This window comes from Salvelinus sp. IW2-2015, linkage group LG13 (assembly GCF_002910315.2).
Source record: "Salvelinus sp. IW2-2015 linkage group LG13, ASM291031v2, whole genome shotgun sequence".
NCBI classification, from domain to species: domain Eukaryota; kingdom Metazoa; phylum Chordata; class Actinopteri; order Salmoniformes; family Salmonidae; genus Salvelinus; species Salvelinus sp. IW2-2015.
In genome coordinates this window covers 23,758,852-23,776,425 of record NC_036853.1, presented here as the reverse complement: position 1 = coordinate 23,776,425, position 17,574 = coordinate 23,758,852, and the positions used below count along the sequence as shown (strand labels likewise).

Below are 17,574 nucleotides of genomic sequence, written 5' to 3'. Positions count from 1 at the left end.
ACCTTTSGGGAACATTGGTGCAACATTAATGGAACGCACAACCTTCAGGGAACATTCCCAGAACCAACATTTGTTATCTGGGAAGTGTCCTTTTTGTCTTGTAATTTCACATTTGGAAGGTGCATTGAAACAATTAGCTAGCATGTGAATTTATAATTTCTAGAACAGCCAGCTAGCTAACAAGCTAAATGAATAATGCACTGAAATTAGCTACTCTCGAGGGGATCACTATGGTAGCTAGCTATGGCTATTCTCAAGAACAAGCAAGCCACTGTCTGAGAAGCATGGCTGACTGATTGAGCATTCTARTCAATGCATTGTTAATGAGCGCTGATTTAATCAKAAGTGCATTACAGTGGCTTGGAAATACAATTACATTTCAAAAGGAGGTAAACACTTAGTAGGAAAAGCTTTTATCATAATTTTGTCACCAGATTGATGTTAGATGTAGTATAATGTTAGCTAGATATCTAGCTAAGATTGAGGGGAGACCACCGGATTGTAGCTAGCTAACGTTAGCATTGCTACGTCATTTTGACAAACTTTGCTAACTAATGACAACATTGCCATCCGTTTGACAACATGAAAATGACGGCGAAGTTGTTTCCTACTAAACATTTGTCTACTTTAACAATGTCCTCATATTTCCAGGCCACTATAATGTTATTTAGACGAAACAGTCGTTAGCCTTCATCTAGCCTCTCCGGAGTCTCCAAAAACCTGATGATCAGGTTTTCAGGGGAAATGAAAAGACAGCCTGTGACGCGACATTTGGTTTTGGACGTTAGCAAGGCGACACTCCATCTTAACTCCTCCACATTTGCTGGATTGGTTGAACACTGCAGAAGAGAACCACCCCCGACCAGTTTTTTTTTTCTTCTTCTCGTCAAGACCAGTATCTACAGGGTATCTACAGTACATACGAATTTACCGTACTAATCATATTTCATTCATGTACAGGGTCCACTTTGACCCAAGAAAACAATCCAGACTAAGAATTTGCTGAAGGTAACCTCATAATGAATACTAAACTCTGTGTCAACTGTGTTTCTTTTCAGCAAACTTAACGTGTAAATATATGTATGAACATAAGATTCAACAYCTGAGACATAAACTGAACAAGTTCCACAGACATGTGACTAACAGAATTAGAATAATGTGTCCCTGAAGAAAGGGAGAGGGGGGTCAAAATCAAAAGTAACAGTCAGTATCTGGTGTAGCCACCAGCTGCATTAAGGACTGCAGTGCATCTCCTCCTCATGGACTGCACCAGATTTGCCAGTTCTTGCTGTGAGATGTTACCCCACTCTTCCACCAAGGCACCTGCAAGTTCCCAGACATTTCTGGGGGGAATAGCCCTAGCCCTCACCCTCCGATCCAACAGGTCCCAGACGTGCTCAATGGGATTGAGATCCAGGCTCTTCGCTGGCCATGGCAGAACACTGACTTTCCTGTTTTGCAGAAAATCACGCACAGAACGAGCAGTATGGCTGGTGGCATTGTCATGCTGGAGGGTCATATCAGGATAAGCCTGCAGGAAGGGTACCACAGGAGGGAGGAGGATGTCTTACCTGTAACGCACAGCGTTGAGATTGCCTGCAATGACAACAAGCTCAGTCCGATGATGCTGTGACACACCGCCCCAGACCATGACGGAACCTCCACCTCCAAATCGATCCCGCTCCAGAGTACAGGTCTCGGTGTAACGCTCATTCCTCGACGACAAACACGAATCCGACCATCACCCCTGGTGAGACAAAACKGCGACTCGTCAGTGAAGAGCACTTTTTGCCAGTCCTGTCTGGTCCAGCAACGGTGGGTTTGTGCCCATAGGCGACGTCTGGTGGGGACCTGCCTTACAACAGGCCTACAAGCCCTCAGTCCAGCCTCTCTCAGCCTATTGTGGACAGTCTGAGCACTGATGGTGGGATTGTGCGTTCCTGGTGTAACTCGGGCAGTTGTTGTTGCCATCCTGTACCTGTCCCACAGGTGTGATGTTCGGATGTACCGATCCTGTGCATGTGTTGTTACACGTGGTCTGCCACTTTGAGGACGATCAGCTGTCCGTCCTGTCTCTCTGTAGCGCTGTCATAGGCTTCTCAAAGTACGGACATTGCCATTTATTGCCCTGGCCACATCTGCAGTCCTCATGCCTCCTTGCAGCATGCCTAAGGCACATTCACGCAGATGAGCAGAGACACTGGGCATCTTTCTTTTGGTGTTTTTCAGAGTCAGTAGAAAGGCCTCTTTTAGTGTCCTAAGTTTCATAACTGTGACCTTAATTGCCTACCGTCTGTAAGCTGTTCGTGTCTTAACGACCATTCCACAGTTGTATGTTCATTACTTGTTTATGGTTCATTGAACAAGCATGGGAAACAGTGTTTAAACCCTTTACAATGAAGATCTGTGAAGTTCTTTGGATTTTTACAAATTATCTTTGAACGACAGGGTCCTGAAAAAGGGATGTTTCTTTTTTTGCTGAGTTTAGTATTATATGACAGAGTGGACCTGATCCTAGATCAGCACTCTTACTCTGATGGCGAATTCTCTCTCTCCCTTATCTTGACCCTTGGTCTATGATTTGAAGTTTCTCTTTAAATTACAGGATTAAACCCACAGGAACTTTGTTTGTTAGCTAGTACCAACAGTCATCAATCACTAATACATATCCGGATGGTAGTCTGTCTAGACAGACAGGTTAACACCCACAATGTGCCAATATTCCAGCAATGTTTCTGTTGAACAAAGAATGAGGCAGCGCTCGGTTTGTTGTTTTGGCAAGTTTTGAAAGTGTCTGAAAAAGTGTTCTATTGGGAAAGTTTTGTTGCTAGGTAACTTCCTTTTTGATTTTGTATCCCGCGACGCAGTTGGCATCAGTTGCTGGGACCGCTGCTATCTGTCCAGGGATCCTGCCTAACGAGGGTCTGATGATGACCTGCTTGGCGTAGCAGCTAGCCTAGCTGCCATTGTRAGCTGCCTATCAAGCTAGTGGGGTTTCCTTGAGGGCTTGAACGCAGCCCGCAACGCGGTTTACCCTTGTGGCTGGCACCGCGGATTGTCCTGAGCTTGTGACTGTCTAGATCTCTACTGTTTGTTGCTGTTTCCATATTCCCTGCGACCTGCCCTGTCAGGAGTTGCGTAGAGTAACAGCCGGTGGGTGTACCGTTGAGGACGATGGTGTCTCTATATCACAGGTGGAAGGATCTTTTAAACAAAAAACAAAAAAATTCTACAAGCAGTTGTTACAACAACAASAAAATAGCTTCAAGTGTTGTGTACTAATACTGGTAGAGTCAACTAATAAAAGAATGGATGACCGGACCAGAGAGGTACAAAAACTGAAGAACAGTTTAAAGTTCTCCCAGGGTCATGAGTTAAACAGGAAAATGGCAAGATGACGACAATCTGTAAGTCATTGAAAGAGGACATTCGTTTTTTATATGAATCCATGATAACAATGACAGAGAAATCAGATTATCTTGAGGGACAATCAAGGCGGGACAACATTGTTGTCGATGGAATTGCAGAATCTCCACATGAGACCTGGATGGAGTCTGAGGACAAAGTGAGGGAAACGATCTCGGAGAAACTGGAGATGGACCACAGGAYGATTGAGTTGAAGCGTGCCCACAGGACTGGAAAACCCACCACCGGCCCAGGTYACAGGCCCAGGCCAARAATCGTCAAATTCCTGAGGTTCAAGGACAAGGTAGAAAGAGCCAAGAACTTGAGGGGAATGTACATATTCTTCAACAAGGACTATCCTGACTATCCTGTGCGCCAGAAGAGAAAATAACTTATCCCGGCCATGAAAGCTGCCAGAGCGCGTGGGGACATTTGCTTACATCCGATATGACAGGCACATTGGCCATCCTCCCTCCCAAAAGCCTGGAAGGGATGAGAAAGCCAAGCCTATGGGTTTGTAACTTCAACCCTGCAGCCCTCACACACACTTACACACACCAACTGATTAATGMACAGCTAAATGTGTTTTTTTTCTCTTGCTTTGTTTGTTATTTTCCATATTATGTCTGAGAAGCTACCCAGGAAAGAGCTAAACACAGCCCATGTTAATATATGTATCCTTAGAAACAAGGATCATGAAATCAGTAACTTGCTAACGTCAGATTGCATTAATATATTAGCCATTTCTGAGATTCACTTAGATAATTCCTTTGACACAATAGTAGCAATACAAGGATATAACATATATAGAAGAGACAGGAATGCTTATGGGGGAGGTGTTGCTATATATATCAATAGTCAAATCCCAGTAATGTTTAGAGAAGTGTTATTGAAGAAATGTGGCTGCAGATTCACCTGCCTCATCTAAAGCCTATTATTTTGGGGTGTTGCTATAAGCCACCAAGCGCTAACAGTCAGTATCTAAAATAATGTGTGTGAAATGCTTGATAGTGTACAGTTGAAGTTGGAAGTTTACATACACCTTAGCCAAATACATTTAAACTCAGTTTTTCACAATTCCTGACATTTAATCAATCAGAGTAAAAATCCCCTGTTTTAGGTCAGTTAGGATCACCACTTTATTTTAAGAATGTGAAATGCCAGAATAATAGTAGAGAGAATGATTTATTTCAGCATTTTTTTTCTTTCATCACATTCCAAGTGGGTCAGAAGTTTACATACACTCAATTAGTATTTGGTAGCATTGCCTTTAAATTGTTTAACTTGGGTCAAACGTTTCAGGTAGCCTTCCACAAGCTTGCCACAAAAAGTTGGGTGAATTTTGGCCCATTCCTCCTGACAGAGCTGGTGTAACTGAGTCAGGTTTGTAGGCCTCCTTGCACGCACACATTTTTTCAGTTCTGCCCACAAATTTTCTATGGGATTGAGGTCAGGGCTTTGTGATGGCTACTCTAATACCTTGACTTTGTTGTCCTTAAGCCATTTTGCCAACAACTTTGGAAGTATGCTTGGGGTCATTGGTCCATTTGGAAGAGCCATTTGCGACCAGCTTTAACTTCCTGACTGATGTCTGAGATGTTGCTTCAATATATCACCATAATTTCCCCTCCTTATGAAGCCATCTATTTTTGTGAAGTGCACCAGTCGCTCTTGCAGCAAGCACCCCAGTGCTTGTTTTTGTTCTATTTTTGTTTCATCAGACCAGAGGAATTTCTCCAAAAAGTACGATCTTTGTCCCCATGTGCAGTTGCAAACCGTAGTCTGGCTTTTTTATGGCGGTTTTTGGAGCAGTGTTATGTGCGGTTTTGTCACTGAGCCGGCCTTTCAGGTTATGTCGATATAGGACTCGTTTTACTGTGAATATAGATACTTTTTACCTGTTTCCTCCAGCTCTTCACAAGGTTCCTTCTCTTGTTCTGGGACGATTTGCACTTTTCGCACCAAAGTAGTTCATCTCCAGGAGACAGGAACGCGTCTCCTTCCTGCGGGAATATGACGCTTGCGTGGTCCATGGTGTTTATACTTGGCTACTATTGTTTGTTACAGATGAACATGGTACTTCAGGCATTTGGAAATTGCTTCCCAAGGATGACCAGACTTGTGGAGGTCTACAATTTTTTTTCTGAGGTCTTGGCTGATTTCTTTTGATTTTCCCATGATGTCAAGCAAAGAGGCACTGAGTTTGAGTGTAGGCTTGAAATACATCCACAGGTCACCTCAATTTGACTCAATTATGTCAATTAGCCTATCAGAAGCTTCTAAAGCCATGGACATAATTTTCTGGAATTTTCCAAGCTGTTTAAAGGCACAGTCAACTTAGTGTATGTAAACTCCTGACCCACTGGAATTGTGATACAGTGAATTATAAGTGAAATAATCTGTCTGTAAACAATTGTTGGAAAAGTGACTTGTGTCATACACAAAGTAGATGTCCTAACCAACTTACCAGTGCCTGTTTTCTGGTTCAGGTTATTAATTAACTTACCAGGGAATTTACATTTACATTACATTTAAGTCATTTAGCAGATGCTCTTATCCAGAGCGACTTACAAATTGGAAAGTTCATACATATTCATCCTGGTCCCCCCGTGGGGAATGAACCCACAACCCTGGCGTTGCAAGCGCCATGCTCTACCAACTGAGCCACACGGGACAAATACTACAGGAACAAGATCATCCACATGTATTAATCACATTTTTACTAATACTGTAGAACTCTGTTCTAAAGCTGTATCCGTACCCATTGGATGCAGTGATCACAATACAGTGGCTATATCTAGGAGAACCAAGGTTCCAAAAGGTCAAACCCGGGTCTATAGTGACGCCTCTAGCACCGATGCACCACTCGGGAGGCCCTAATGTTACCAATTATTTTAATGATTACTTAATTGGCAAAGTGGGCAAWCTTAAGCAGGAAATGCCAACAACAAACAGTGAGCCATTGTATTCATGCATAAAAAAATATATAATGAAGGAAAAGCATTGTAAATTTGAATTTGGTAAAATTTGTGTTATCGATCAATAATGATAAACCTCCTGGCATTGACAACTTAGATGGAAGGCTACTGAGGATGGAAGCTGACTCTTTGGCCACTTCTATCTGTCATATCTTTATTCTGAGTCTAGAGGAAGGTGTTTGTCCTCAGGCTTGGAGGGAAGCCAAAGTCATTCCACAACCCAAGAGTGGAAAAGCAGGCTTAACTGGTTCTAACAGCAGACCAATCAGCTTGCTGCCAGCTCTTAGCAAACTGAAAACAACAGACTTTCAGCATGCTTATAGAGAAGGGCACTCAACATGTACTGCACTGACACAAATGACTGATAATTGGTTCAAATAAATTGATTAAAGAAGATTGTGTGAGCTGTACTGGTAGATTTCAGTCCAGCCTTTGATATTATTGACCATAACCAAAAACGTACAGTACCAGTCAAAAGTTTGGACACAYACATATTCTAGTGTTTTTCTTTATTTTTACTCTTTTCTACATTGTAGAATAATAGTGAAGACATCAAAACTATGAAATAACACATATGGAACCACCCTTTGCCTTGATGACAGCTTTGCACACTCTTGGCCTTCTCCAAACCAGCTTCATGAGGTAGTCACCTGGAATGCATTTCAATTAACAGGTGAGCCTTGTTTGAAAGTTAATTTGTGGAATTTATTCCCTTCTTAATGTGTTTGAGTCAATCGGTTGTGTTGTAATGAGGTAGGGGTGGTATACAGAAGATAGCCCTATTTGGTAAAAGATCAGGTCCATGTTATGGCAAGAACAGCTCAAATAAGCAAAGAGAAATGACAGTACATCATTACTTTAAGACATGAAGGTCAGTCAATCCGAAAAATTTCAAAACCATCAAGCACTATGATGAAACTGGCTCACATGAGGACCGCCACAGGAAAGGAAGACCCAGAATGACCTCTGCTGCAGAGGACAAGTTCATTAGAGTTGCAGCCCAAATTAATGCTTCACAGAGTTCAAGTAACAGACACATCTCAACATCAACTGTTCAGAGGAGACTGCGTGAAATCAGGCCTTCATGGTCGTATTGCTGCAAAGAAACCACTGCTAAAGGATACAAATAATAAGAAGAGACTTGCTTGGGACAAGAAACACGAGCAATGGACATTAGACCAGTGGAAATCTGTCCTTTGGTCTGAGGAGTCCAAATTTGAGATTTTTGGTTCCAACCACCGTGTCTTTGTGAGACAGAGTAGGTGAACGGATGCTCTCCGCATGTGTGGTTCCCACCGTGAAGGATGGAGGAGGAGGTGTGGGGGTGTTTTGCTGGTGAAACTGTCTGTGAGGCTGTGTAAGGGCAATTTGACCAAGAAGGAGAGTGATGGAGTGCTGCATCAGATGACCTGGCCTCCACAATCACCCGACCTCAACCCAATTGAGATGGTTTGGGATGAGTTGGACCGCAGAAGGAAGGAAAAGCAGCCAACAAGTACTCAGCATGTATGGGAACTCCTTCAAGACTGTTGGAAAAGCATTCCAGGTGAAGCTAGTTGAGAGAATGCCAAGAGTGTGTGCAAAGCTGTCATCAAGGCAAAGTGTGGCTACTTCAAAGAAGCTCAAATATAAAATATATTTTGATTTGTTTAACACTTTTGGCTACACATGATTCCATGTGTTATTTCATGGTGTTGATGTCTTCACTATTATTCTACAATGTATAAAATATTAAAAATAAAGAAAAACCCTTGAATGAGTAGGCGTGTCAAACTTTTGACTGGTACTGTATGTTTTATGGCTTTTCAATCTCTGCCATATTGTGGATTCAGAGCTACAGTGGCTTGCGAAAGTATTCACCCACCCACTTGGCATTTTTCCTATTTTGTTGCTTACACCTGGAATTAAAATGTATTTTTGGGGTTTTGTATCATTTTATTTACACAACCTGCCTACCACTTTAAATATGCAAAATATTTTTTATTGTGAAACAAACAAGAAATAAGACAAAAACCTGAAAACTTGAGCGTGCATAACAATTCACCCCCCCCCCTACAAAGTCAATACTTTGAGGAGCCATCTTTTGCAGCAATACAGTTGCAAGTATTTTTGGGGTATGTCTCTATAAGCTTGACAATCAGCCACTGGGATTTTTGCACAATTCTTCAAGGCAAAACTGCTCCAGCTCCTTCAAGTTGGATGGGTTCCACTGGTGTACAGCAATCTTTAAGTCATACCACAGATTCTCAATTGGATTGAGGTCTGGGCTTTGACTATGCATTCCAAGACATTTAAATGTTTCCCTTAAACCACCAGGTGTTGCTTATAGCAATGCTTAGGGTCATTGTCCTGCTGGAAGATGAACCTCCATCCCAGTCTCAAATCTCTGGAAGACTGAAACAGGTTTCCCTCAAGAATTTCCCTCAAGAATTTCCCTGTATTTAGTGTCATCCATCATTCCTTCAATTCTGACCAGTTTCCCGGTCCCTGCCTATGAAAAACATCCCCACAGCATGATGCTGCCACCACCATGCTTCACTGTGGGGATGGTGTTTGCGGGTGATGTGAGGTGTTGGGTTTGTGCCAGACATAGCGTTTTCCTTGATGGCCAAAAATCTACATTTTAGTCTCATCTGACCGAGTACCCTTCTTCCTTATGTTTGGGAGTCTCCCCCATGCCTTTTGGAAAACACCAAACGTGTTTGCTTATATTTTCTTTAAGCAGTGGCTTTTTTCTGGCCACTCTTCCGTAAAGCCCAGCTCTGTGGAGTGTACTGCTTAAAGTAGTCCTATGGACAGATACTCCAATCTCCGCTCTGGAGCTTTGCAGCTCGTTTAGGGTTATCTTTGGTCTCTTTTGCCTCTCTGATTAAGCCCTCCTTGCCTGGTCTGTGAGTTTTGGTGGGCGGCCCTCTCTGGCAGGTTTGTTGTGGTGCCATATTCTTTCCATTTTTTAATAATGGATATAATGGTGCTCCGTGGGATGTTCAAAGTTTTTGGATATTTTTTTATAACCCAGTCCTGATCTGTACTTCTCCACAACTTTGTCCCTGACCTGTTTGGAGAGCTCCTTGGTCTTCATGGTGCAGCTTGTTTGGTGGTGCCCTTGCTTAGTGGTGTTGCAAACTCTGGGCCTTTCAGAACAGGTGTATATACGTGCATATATCACGTCCTCCAGACGTGATGCTTGGCATTCAGCGCAAAGTGTTCAATCTTGGTTCATCAGACCAGATAATCTTGTTCTCAATGGTCTGAGAGTCTTTTAGGTGCCCTTTGGCAAACTCCAAGCGGGTTGTCATGTGCCTTAATGAGGAGTGGTTTCCATCTGGCCACTCTACCATAAGGTCTGATTGCTGGAGTGCTGGTTCTACATCTCCACAGAAGAACTCTGGAGCTTTGTCAGAGACGATCGGGCTCTTGTACCTCCCTGACCAAGGCCCTTCTTGGCACGATTGCTCAGTTTGGCCAGCCGGCCAGTGCTAGGAAGAGTCTTTGTGATTCCAAACTTTCTTCATTTAAGAATTATGAAGGCCGCTGTCTTCTGGGGACCTCGACACAATCCTGTCTCGGACCTCTACGGACAATTCCTTTGACCTCATGGCTTGGTTTTGCTCTGACATGCACTGTCAACTTGGGACCTATAACGACAGGGTTGCTTTCCAAATCAAATCTAATTTTTATTGGTCACATACACATATTCAGCAGATGTTATTGCAGGTGTAGCAAAAATGTGTAGCAAAATGCTTGTGTTCCTAGCTCAACAGTGCAGTGTATCTAACAATTCACAACAATACACAAATCTAAAAGTAAAAGAATGGAATTAAGAAATATATTAGTACGAGCAATGTCGGAGTGGCATTGACTAAAATACAGTAGAATAGAATACAGTACATACGAGATAAAGCAGTATGTAAACATTATTAAAGGTACTCGTGTTCCATTATTAAAGTTGCCTGTGATTCCATGTCTATGTATAAAGAGCTCAATTTAAGTCTCATTGTAAAGGGTCTGAATAAAAAACCTGTTTTCGCTTTGTCATTATGTGCTATTGTGTGTAGAATTGATGAGTTATTTCGATTTTTTAATCAATTTAGAATAAGACTGGAATGTAACAAAATATGGAAAAGATCAAGGTGTCTGAATACTTTCCGAATGCACTGTATACCTGGAGATACAAGCAGTTTTTCAGTCTCTCTGTCCCAGCTTGATGCACCTGTACTGTCTCCGCCTTGTAAGATCGTAGCAGGGTGAAGAGGTCATGGCTCGGGTGGCTGAGGCTGATGATTCTCTTGACCTTCCTGTGACACAGGTGCTGTAGATGTCCTGGAGGGCAGGCAGTGTGCTCTGGTATTGCGTTGGGCTGACCGCCCACACACTGGAGAGCCCTGCGGTTATGGACAGTGCAATCGCCATACCAGGCTGTGATACAGTCTGTCACGTTGCTCTCAATAGTGCAAAATGGGGATGAGGAGGATCCTAACTCGCTACTTTAATATTTCAGATTCTCGATGACAGGAAAACATGCTTTGCCTTAAACAGTCTGTTGTAGTTGTCAGTTTAATGCACTAAGATATTAAGAGTAAATTTTATAACGTTTCAGAAAACGAGGCACGACTTAGGCAACTTTCTGCCATTTTTTTGCCACAACAGCTCATCCTTTCCATGGGAGAGCATCCTCACTTGGCTGATAGTGGACCGTTTCAGAAGGATCTAAAAGACAGTAGGTCTGCTGAAGCACCTAGAGGAGCTGTTGGAGTTTAACCATACACAGCAATGGTGTTGGTCAGGTGGCCCACTCCCTTCTCATGGTTTCCTGAGGGTTGGAAAACAAAATAGAATAGTTGAAAGGCACACTGTCAGGTTGGGATTAGATGAACCCTAAACTAATATAGAAAATAATGTATTACAAAAATAACTTCTGTAAACTTCTAATCAGGCAACAGCCCCCTTACAGTCTCTGGTACTGTCCCTTGAGTGGATATAATCGATCACTATTATAAGTAATCTGACCATAATAACATTTAATTTAGAAAGTAATATCAGCACCTGAAGAAGAATGTGAAGTGGGTGGAAGCAACGGGGATTGTAACTGTGACCCACCTGGAAGCCAAAGCCTACCTCGGTCGGTAGAGCATTGCATGGCAATGAACTTGGCCCCTACTTCGGCTGGCGGACATCTTCCTGGTCTCAGCAATGGTCAGCAGACTGCACCGAGTGGTGAAGGACAGCAGGGGGATCTGATAGGTGCTTACCTCCTGCAATAGAAGTGTTGATTGCAAAATAAAGCATCTCTCATGGTGATTGGGTGTCAAATAAATCCTTGCCAATAGTTGAGAAGAGCTGCTGTTGCTAGGCTAGTCCCAGATCTGTATGTCCACTCACCCACATTTACAAGGGGGTCAATCTTAAGTTATAGAAAGGATGAGGGAGAGAGAGAATTTGCCATCAGAGTAGGAGTGCTGGTCTAGGATCAGGTCCACTCTATCTATATAATACCAATATAATACTAGTATTTATTATGATCTTATCACATGCAAATTCTTWGTCTGGATTGTTCTCTTGGGTAAAATTGGACAAAGTGCATTAATTAAATATTATTAGTACTGTAAATCCATATGTACATGTACTAGCTCGCTAGCACCTTAGTAGTACCTAATATAGGATACTTGTATCTACTGTTAAAGATTAACAGAGCTCCTACATGTAATCCAGTAAAGTTGCCCTCAAGTGGCTACCACCACTCCTCCAGCGACATCTGGAACTCCAAGACAGACCGACCGACTGGCAGGTAGACAGACTTACAGACACACACGGTCTGATACCTTGGCAAAATAGACAAATGCAAAACCAATGTCGCTATTCATAGGTTGCACCTCCGTCACTGGGTTGCGTCATCARGTTCTRAAGCCMCCCTCTGCCGGCGGCACCATAGTGGTGCCCAAAAGTCATGATAGATGACTGCTGAGGCTGGAGGCTGCTGAGAGGAGGACAGCTCATAGTAATGCCTGGAACGAAGCAAACACAGGGAAACTATGTGTTTGATGTATTTGATACCATTCCACCAATTCCGCTCCAGCCATTACCATAAGCCCTGGGTGTGTCTTTGTCTGTCTGTCTGTCTGTCTGTCTTGGAGTCCCACAACCCGTCCTTACCAATTAAGGTGCCACCAACCTCCTGTGATGCAGGCCAACGACTTTTTCGTCTAAATAACACAACAGTTGCCTGGAAATATGATGGCATTGCAAAAGTAGGCAAATGCTTAGTAGGAAACAACTATGCCATCATTATCATGTTGTCAAATGGATGGCGATGTTGTCATTAGCTAGCAAAGTTTGTCAAAAATAGCTAGCAATGGTAATGTTAGCTAGTCTCCACTCAATTTTAGCTAACGTTATACTGAATCTAAAGTCAATCTGGCAGCATCAAAATTATGACAAAAGCTTGTCCTACAAATTATTTGCCTCCTTTTGCAATCTTTGTACAGTATATCCAAGCCACTGTAATGCACTTTTGATTAAATCAACGCTCATTGAGAATGCGTTGAGTAGAACGCTCAATCAGTTGGACATGCTCCTCAGATACAGGCTTGCTTGTTCTTGAGAATAGCCATAGCTAGCTACCATAGTAATCCCTCGAGAGTAGCTAATTTCAATGATCATTCATTTAGCTTGCTAGCTAGCTAGTTGACTGTGTTAGAGGTAATATAATCATGCTAGCTAATTGTTTCAATGCACCTTCCAAATGTAAAATTACAAGACAAAAAGGACACTTACCTAAGCTGTTCCTCTCTGTCCTCTTGGTTGTGAAGGTTAGGTAGCATGCTAGCTAATCTCGTTCCCAGATACTTCCACCAAAAGGTGCACTCCATGGGGGTCTAGAATATGAAGTAAATGCCTGACTGTGTTTTAGGTCACCACATATCATTCTTGGATGCATTTAATATGTATTTGTTTGTATACATGAAGCTTCCCATGTCGGCCCAGTTGATCAAGAAGGAATAAAGCTATATCAAGGAGGTTTGGTAGTTTTTTCCATCAGTAGAGTCTTAGAGAACTCAGAATTCCCCGCGATGGACGTAAACTAATGACAACACCATCTATATTGCTCATGACACTAACACTGTATCTCCCAATGCCTCAAACCGAGGAGAAAATAAAAGTCGGTTAACTCAAGCAAACCGGACATAATGTCAACCTGTGTATGAGAGGAAGCCAAGCTTAACGTTTCAGCATAATAAAGGCTATTTCTCTTAATAACGTGCAACCGGATTGTCTTGTATTAGCTAGATCTTTCTCATTATAACATTATCTTTCTCGTATTAACGAGATAATGGATTATTTCATTATAGTTTCTTTAATTATTTTGTAATAGCGTGATATTATCTTGTAATAATTATATACCCCCCCKAAAAAAATTGCCACTGTAGAATATATCACAATGGTCAAATAAATATGGTAACATTTCTATCATTGCTTTCTGTTTTGTTCRTAACCAGTACATCGGCAGTCTGGACGTGGCTCGGCCGAACAGCAGAGTGGAGATTGTGGCTGCTATGAGGAGAATACGGGTTAGTTGTCCCTTTCATCTAAACAAACTAGTCACCTACCTCACCTCAGCTACTGTTGTTCCGTTGTCGAACCTGCCACATAATGCCTCATTGGCATGTAGGCCATGGGGTAAATCTAGCTAGATATGTGTTGGGGCTAGAACATGAAGGTTGACAGGTAGCCTTGTGGTTAGAGCGTTGGACTAGTAACCGAAAGGTTGGAAGATCAAATCCCTGAGCTGACAAGATAAATAAATCTGTCGTTCTGCCCCTGAACAAGGCAGTTAACCCTAGGCTGTCATTGAAAATAAGAATTTGTTCTTAACTGACTTGCCAAGTTAAATAAAGGAATAAATCAAAAATGAAGGAGGACTCACCCAGAACCATTATGGAAGGGTCAAGATTTATTTTGCCTGGTGGATGAAGCCGCATCTCAGGTTTAGCTTGCGTGGCTGGGATCTCACCTTGTAGGTCGCCCTCTGTTTCAGCAGTTCGGCACTCAGATCTGGGTAGATGCTAATCCTGTTCTCCGCATAGGTCAGATCCCCCGATTCRGCTGCGAGGCAAACAATTTACGTTTTGACTTCAAAACTGTGGATTCGTATAATCATACACCCCAAGATCCGTTCAAATGAAATCAAATTTTATTGGTCACATACACATGGTTAGCAGATGTTAATGCGAGTGTATTGAAATGCTTGTGCTTCTAGTTCCGACCATGCAGTAATATCTAACAAGTAATCTAACAATTTCACAACAACTACCTTTTACACACAAGTGTAAAGGAATGAATAAGAATATGTACATATAAATATATGGATGAGRGATGGCCGAACGGCATAGGCAAGAGTGGCCAACTCTTTCTGTTGTCGGGTGTTGAGAGCCGCCATGTTCCCACAAATGAATTTTGAATGGACAGAATATGCCAGCTGCTGGAGTGAAATAGAACTAGGCCCAGTTTCCCAATAGTGATGGATCTAAGGCTTATGAGTATTTTATTTTAACGATGCACCTTTCCTACAACAGCCAAAGATGTAACATGCGTTTCCCAAAACGCCACGCAGAGAGAACTGTCGCTAAGTGCGTCGTTGGAGCGTGTGTCGATACTGATGGAACGAAAAAAGGGAGCGCTGCTATCGGATCAGCTTTCTCCATTCAAATTTTTATTATTTCACTATACTGACGACGGATCAGCTCCTAGGGAGATATTACCACCTACGGCTGCAAATATTGAGGTGGATTATTCTAATGCTTACTCAATAAAATGCATTCAATCACTGATTTGGCACATCATTGCGCACATGTTAGGCTACACATCATAAAAGATATTGAGAAAAATTACAGATAGTACCCTACAAGTATCAAAATAGAACTCAATTGATTGAACATGAAAGGTATTTCAATATGATTGAAATAGGCCTATAGCCTACTGTTTATATTTTATCGCAGTCATCTCGGTTTTCATTTGAAGCATATTTTTATACATCGCTTGTTGTGTCAATTTCAAAGACATTGGCAACTTTGTATTTGTAGTCAACTTTGTTCTGAAGTTATCGGCAGTCACAGATATATGGATAAGCCATGTGATTCTATGTTTAGCGGAGATCTTCTGTGTATAAAGTGACGCGGGAGGGCAAAAAAGCATCTAACAACGCACTTAGCTGTTCGACGAGTGGTCTGAGGCAGGCATTATATTACGAGCGTTTTGAAGTTCAACGTTAACGAGGGTTTTGGGAAACAGCTCTGAGATCTAAAGATGCTCCTACAAAGGTTCGATGAACTTAACTTAACGATTAACTTAGCCTCAATATGCTTTTGGGAAACCGGGCCCTGTAATACAGTGAGCGTCCCACACCTTAATGCCAGTTATTTGAAAATAAGCCTGTTACTTCATAGATATTTTGCAAAAGAAAGCCACACATTTCAATGCATGCCACTGGAACTGGAGTCATTTTTGAACAGACTAAGGCCATTTTTTACAAGCATTCCGTACAATAGAAATAAAGTATTTCATTGTTTACCACGGCAAATCTACTGTGGCAATTTATCAGACAATTTTAATGAATGGAAATTAATGTTGGTCTAGCCTATTGCTATTATTTTATTAGCCCCCGCATGGAGAGAAAGAGAACTGCTCTTTTTCAGGGACTCACGAGGCTCATTTGAATGTCCTGATGCACCAGGAAAATTCTCAGCGACAAAAGAGTGATCAAGTTAAGATCCGACATCTGTAGGCCTACTTCCAAAGTATTTTCTTTTTCTTCTTAGCTCAGCCTCTGAATGTCATAGAGATTAACCAAAGACCATTAGCCCCTATATGCATCAGAGGCGTGTCTTTCTTGTGCCTTGTTTTTAGCCTAAAGCATTGTCGTTAAAGATCACTTTATATATTCAGAATCCGTTTTAGTTTCTTCATAATCTTAAACTAGCAAAAATTAGGCTATGGCATACACTCACATAGGCCTACCCCTCAATTCAAGCACTGGTTTTAGCTTAACACACCAAGCCCTTCACAACACAGAGGTATTTAAGTAGAGGTGACACTACTGGAGGAATTGGCTGACAAATCAATAAATGGCCTATAATGTAGTATGTCAAGCAGGTAGGCCTACCTCTTATTTCTTAAATAGGAAGAAATAGGCTCCAACACAAAGCCCTCTTGTTAGATAATTAAAATTAAAATGAAGACTTGAAATGAATTACTCAAATTAGCCTAATTTCAGCACCACGTGCTGGCCACCTCCCGATTGATTTCTCCGCGGCTGCCGCTTCACGTTTCAGCACCACAAAACTGTCATGGAAGTTACTTGAGTCTGGCTTGTTGTGAGATCAATAACTCTGATAAAAAAGACTCATCATGGTCAACAAAACATGTTGTTTCGTGGCCTTTGGAGAGGCAAATATCAGAGGAGTGTGACAAATAGGAACCCAGAGCCAACGGCGGCAACTCATGTCAGTACTGTGCATAGGCTAACGTACAGGGAAAGTACCAAAATCCCTTGATGTAAACCATGGATAAAACGCACTACCCTCCCCTGGGTGGCCCTTCTACCGCCTCCAGTACAATTTGACCACACCACCAGAAAGTGTGACAAATCAATCAACAAATGACTCGCCTTGCAGGACTAAATCGGCATAGATAAGCAATACTGGAACAGACAGAATTTATTACTCAGATTTTTAGGCTTGTTTAAAGTCTACGTGGCCGCTTTTTCTTGTTCTCATGTGAGAGTGTAGTAGGGCTATAGTCCAGATGGTCGGACGGTAATCAGGGATGGAGATCTTTGAAGTGAGGCAGTGGGGTGGACATACTTAATAGAAACTGCTTTTGGAAGTCTCTCTCTTTTTCTTTGTCCGTCTTAAAATGTAGCCTCTGAACTCAATATTCACCACCATCCTGTGTTTCTTGTCTTATAACCATTTACTTTTTCTATGTCCTGTTGATTCCTCCTCTGCATGATAATGTTGGCTGTTTGATAAAAGTAGGCAATGTCATCACTGGTTTACCAGTACATGCAATGTCCTGTAAGTGCATGTGAAGTTAGATTTCTATCTCAAAGGAGATTCCTGTGGAACATCACGTATCCTCAGGAGAAAGTTTTTATCTTTAGTGTTTTTCAAATATGTTCAATTCTCCCATACTC

General features: G+C 42.1%; 1 protein-coding gene across 1 annotated transcript in view; it reads left to right on the top strand.

Moving 5' to 3' along the window:
* Positions 1 to 17,574, top strand: part of LOC111972342 (carboxyl-terminal PDZ ligand of neuronal nitric oxide synthase protein-like) — a 260,880-nt gene that overhangs the window by 17,239 nt on the left and 226,067 nt on the right. The window contains exon 2 of the mRNA XM_023999365.2: positions 13,880 to 13,951. Within this exon, the coding sequence (XP_023855133.1) occupies positions 13,880 to 13,951 (72 nt within the window). The remainder of the gene's footprint in view (positions 1 to 13,879; positions 13,952 to 17,574) is intronic.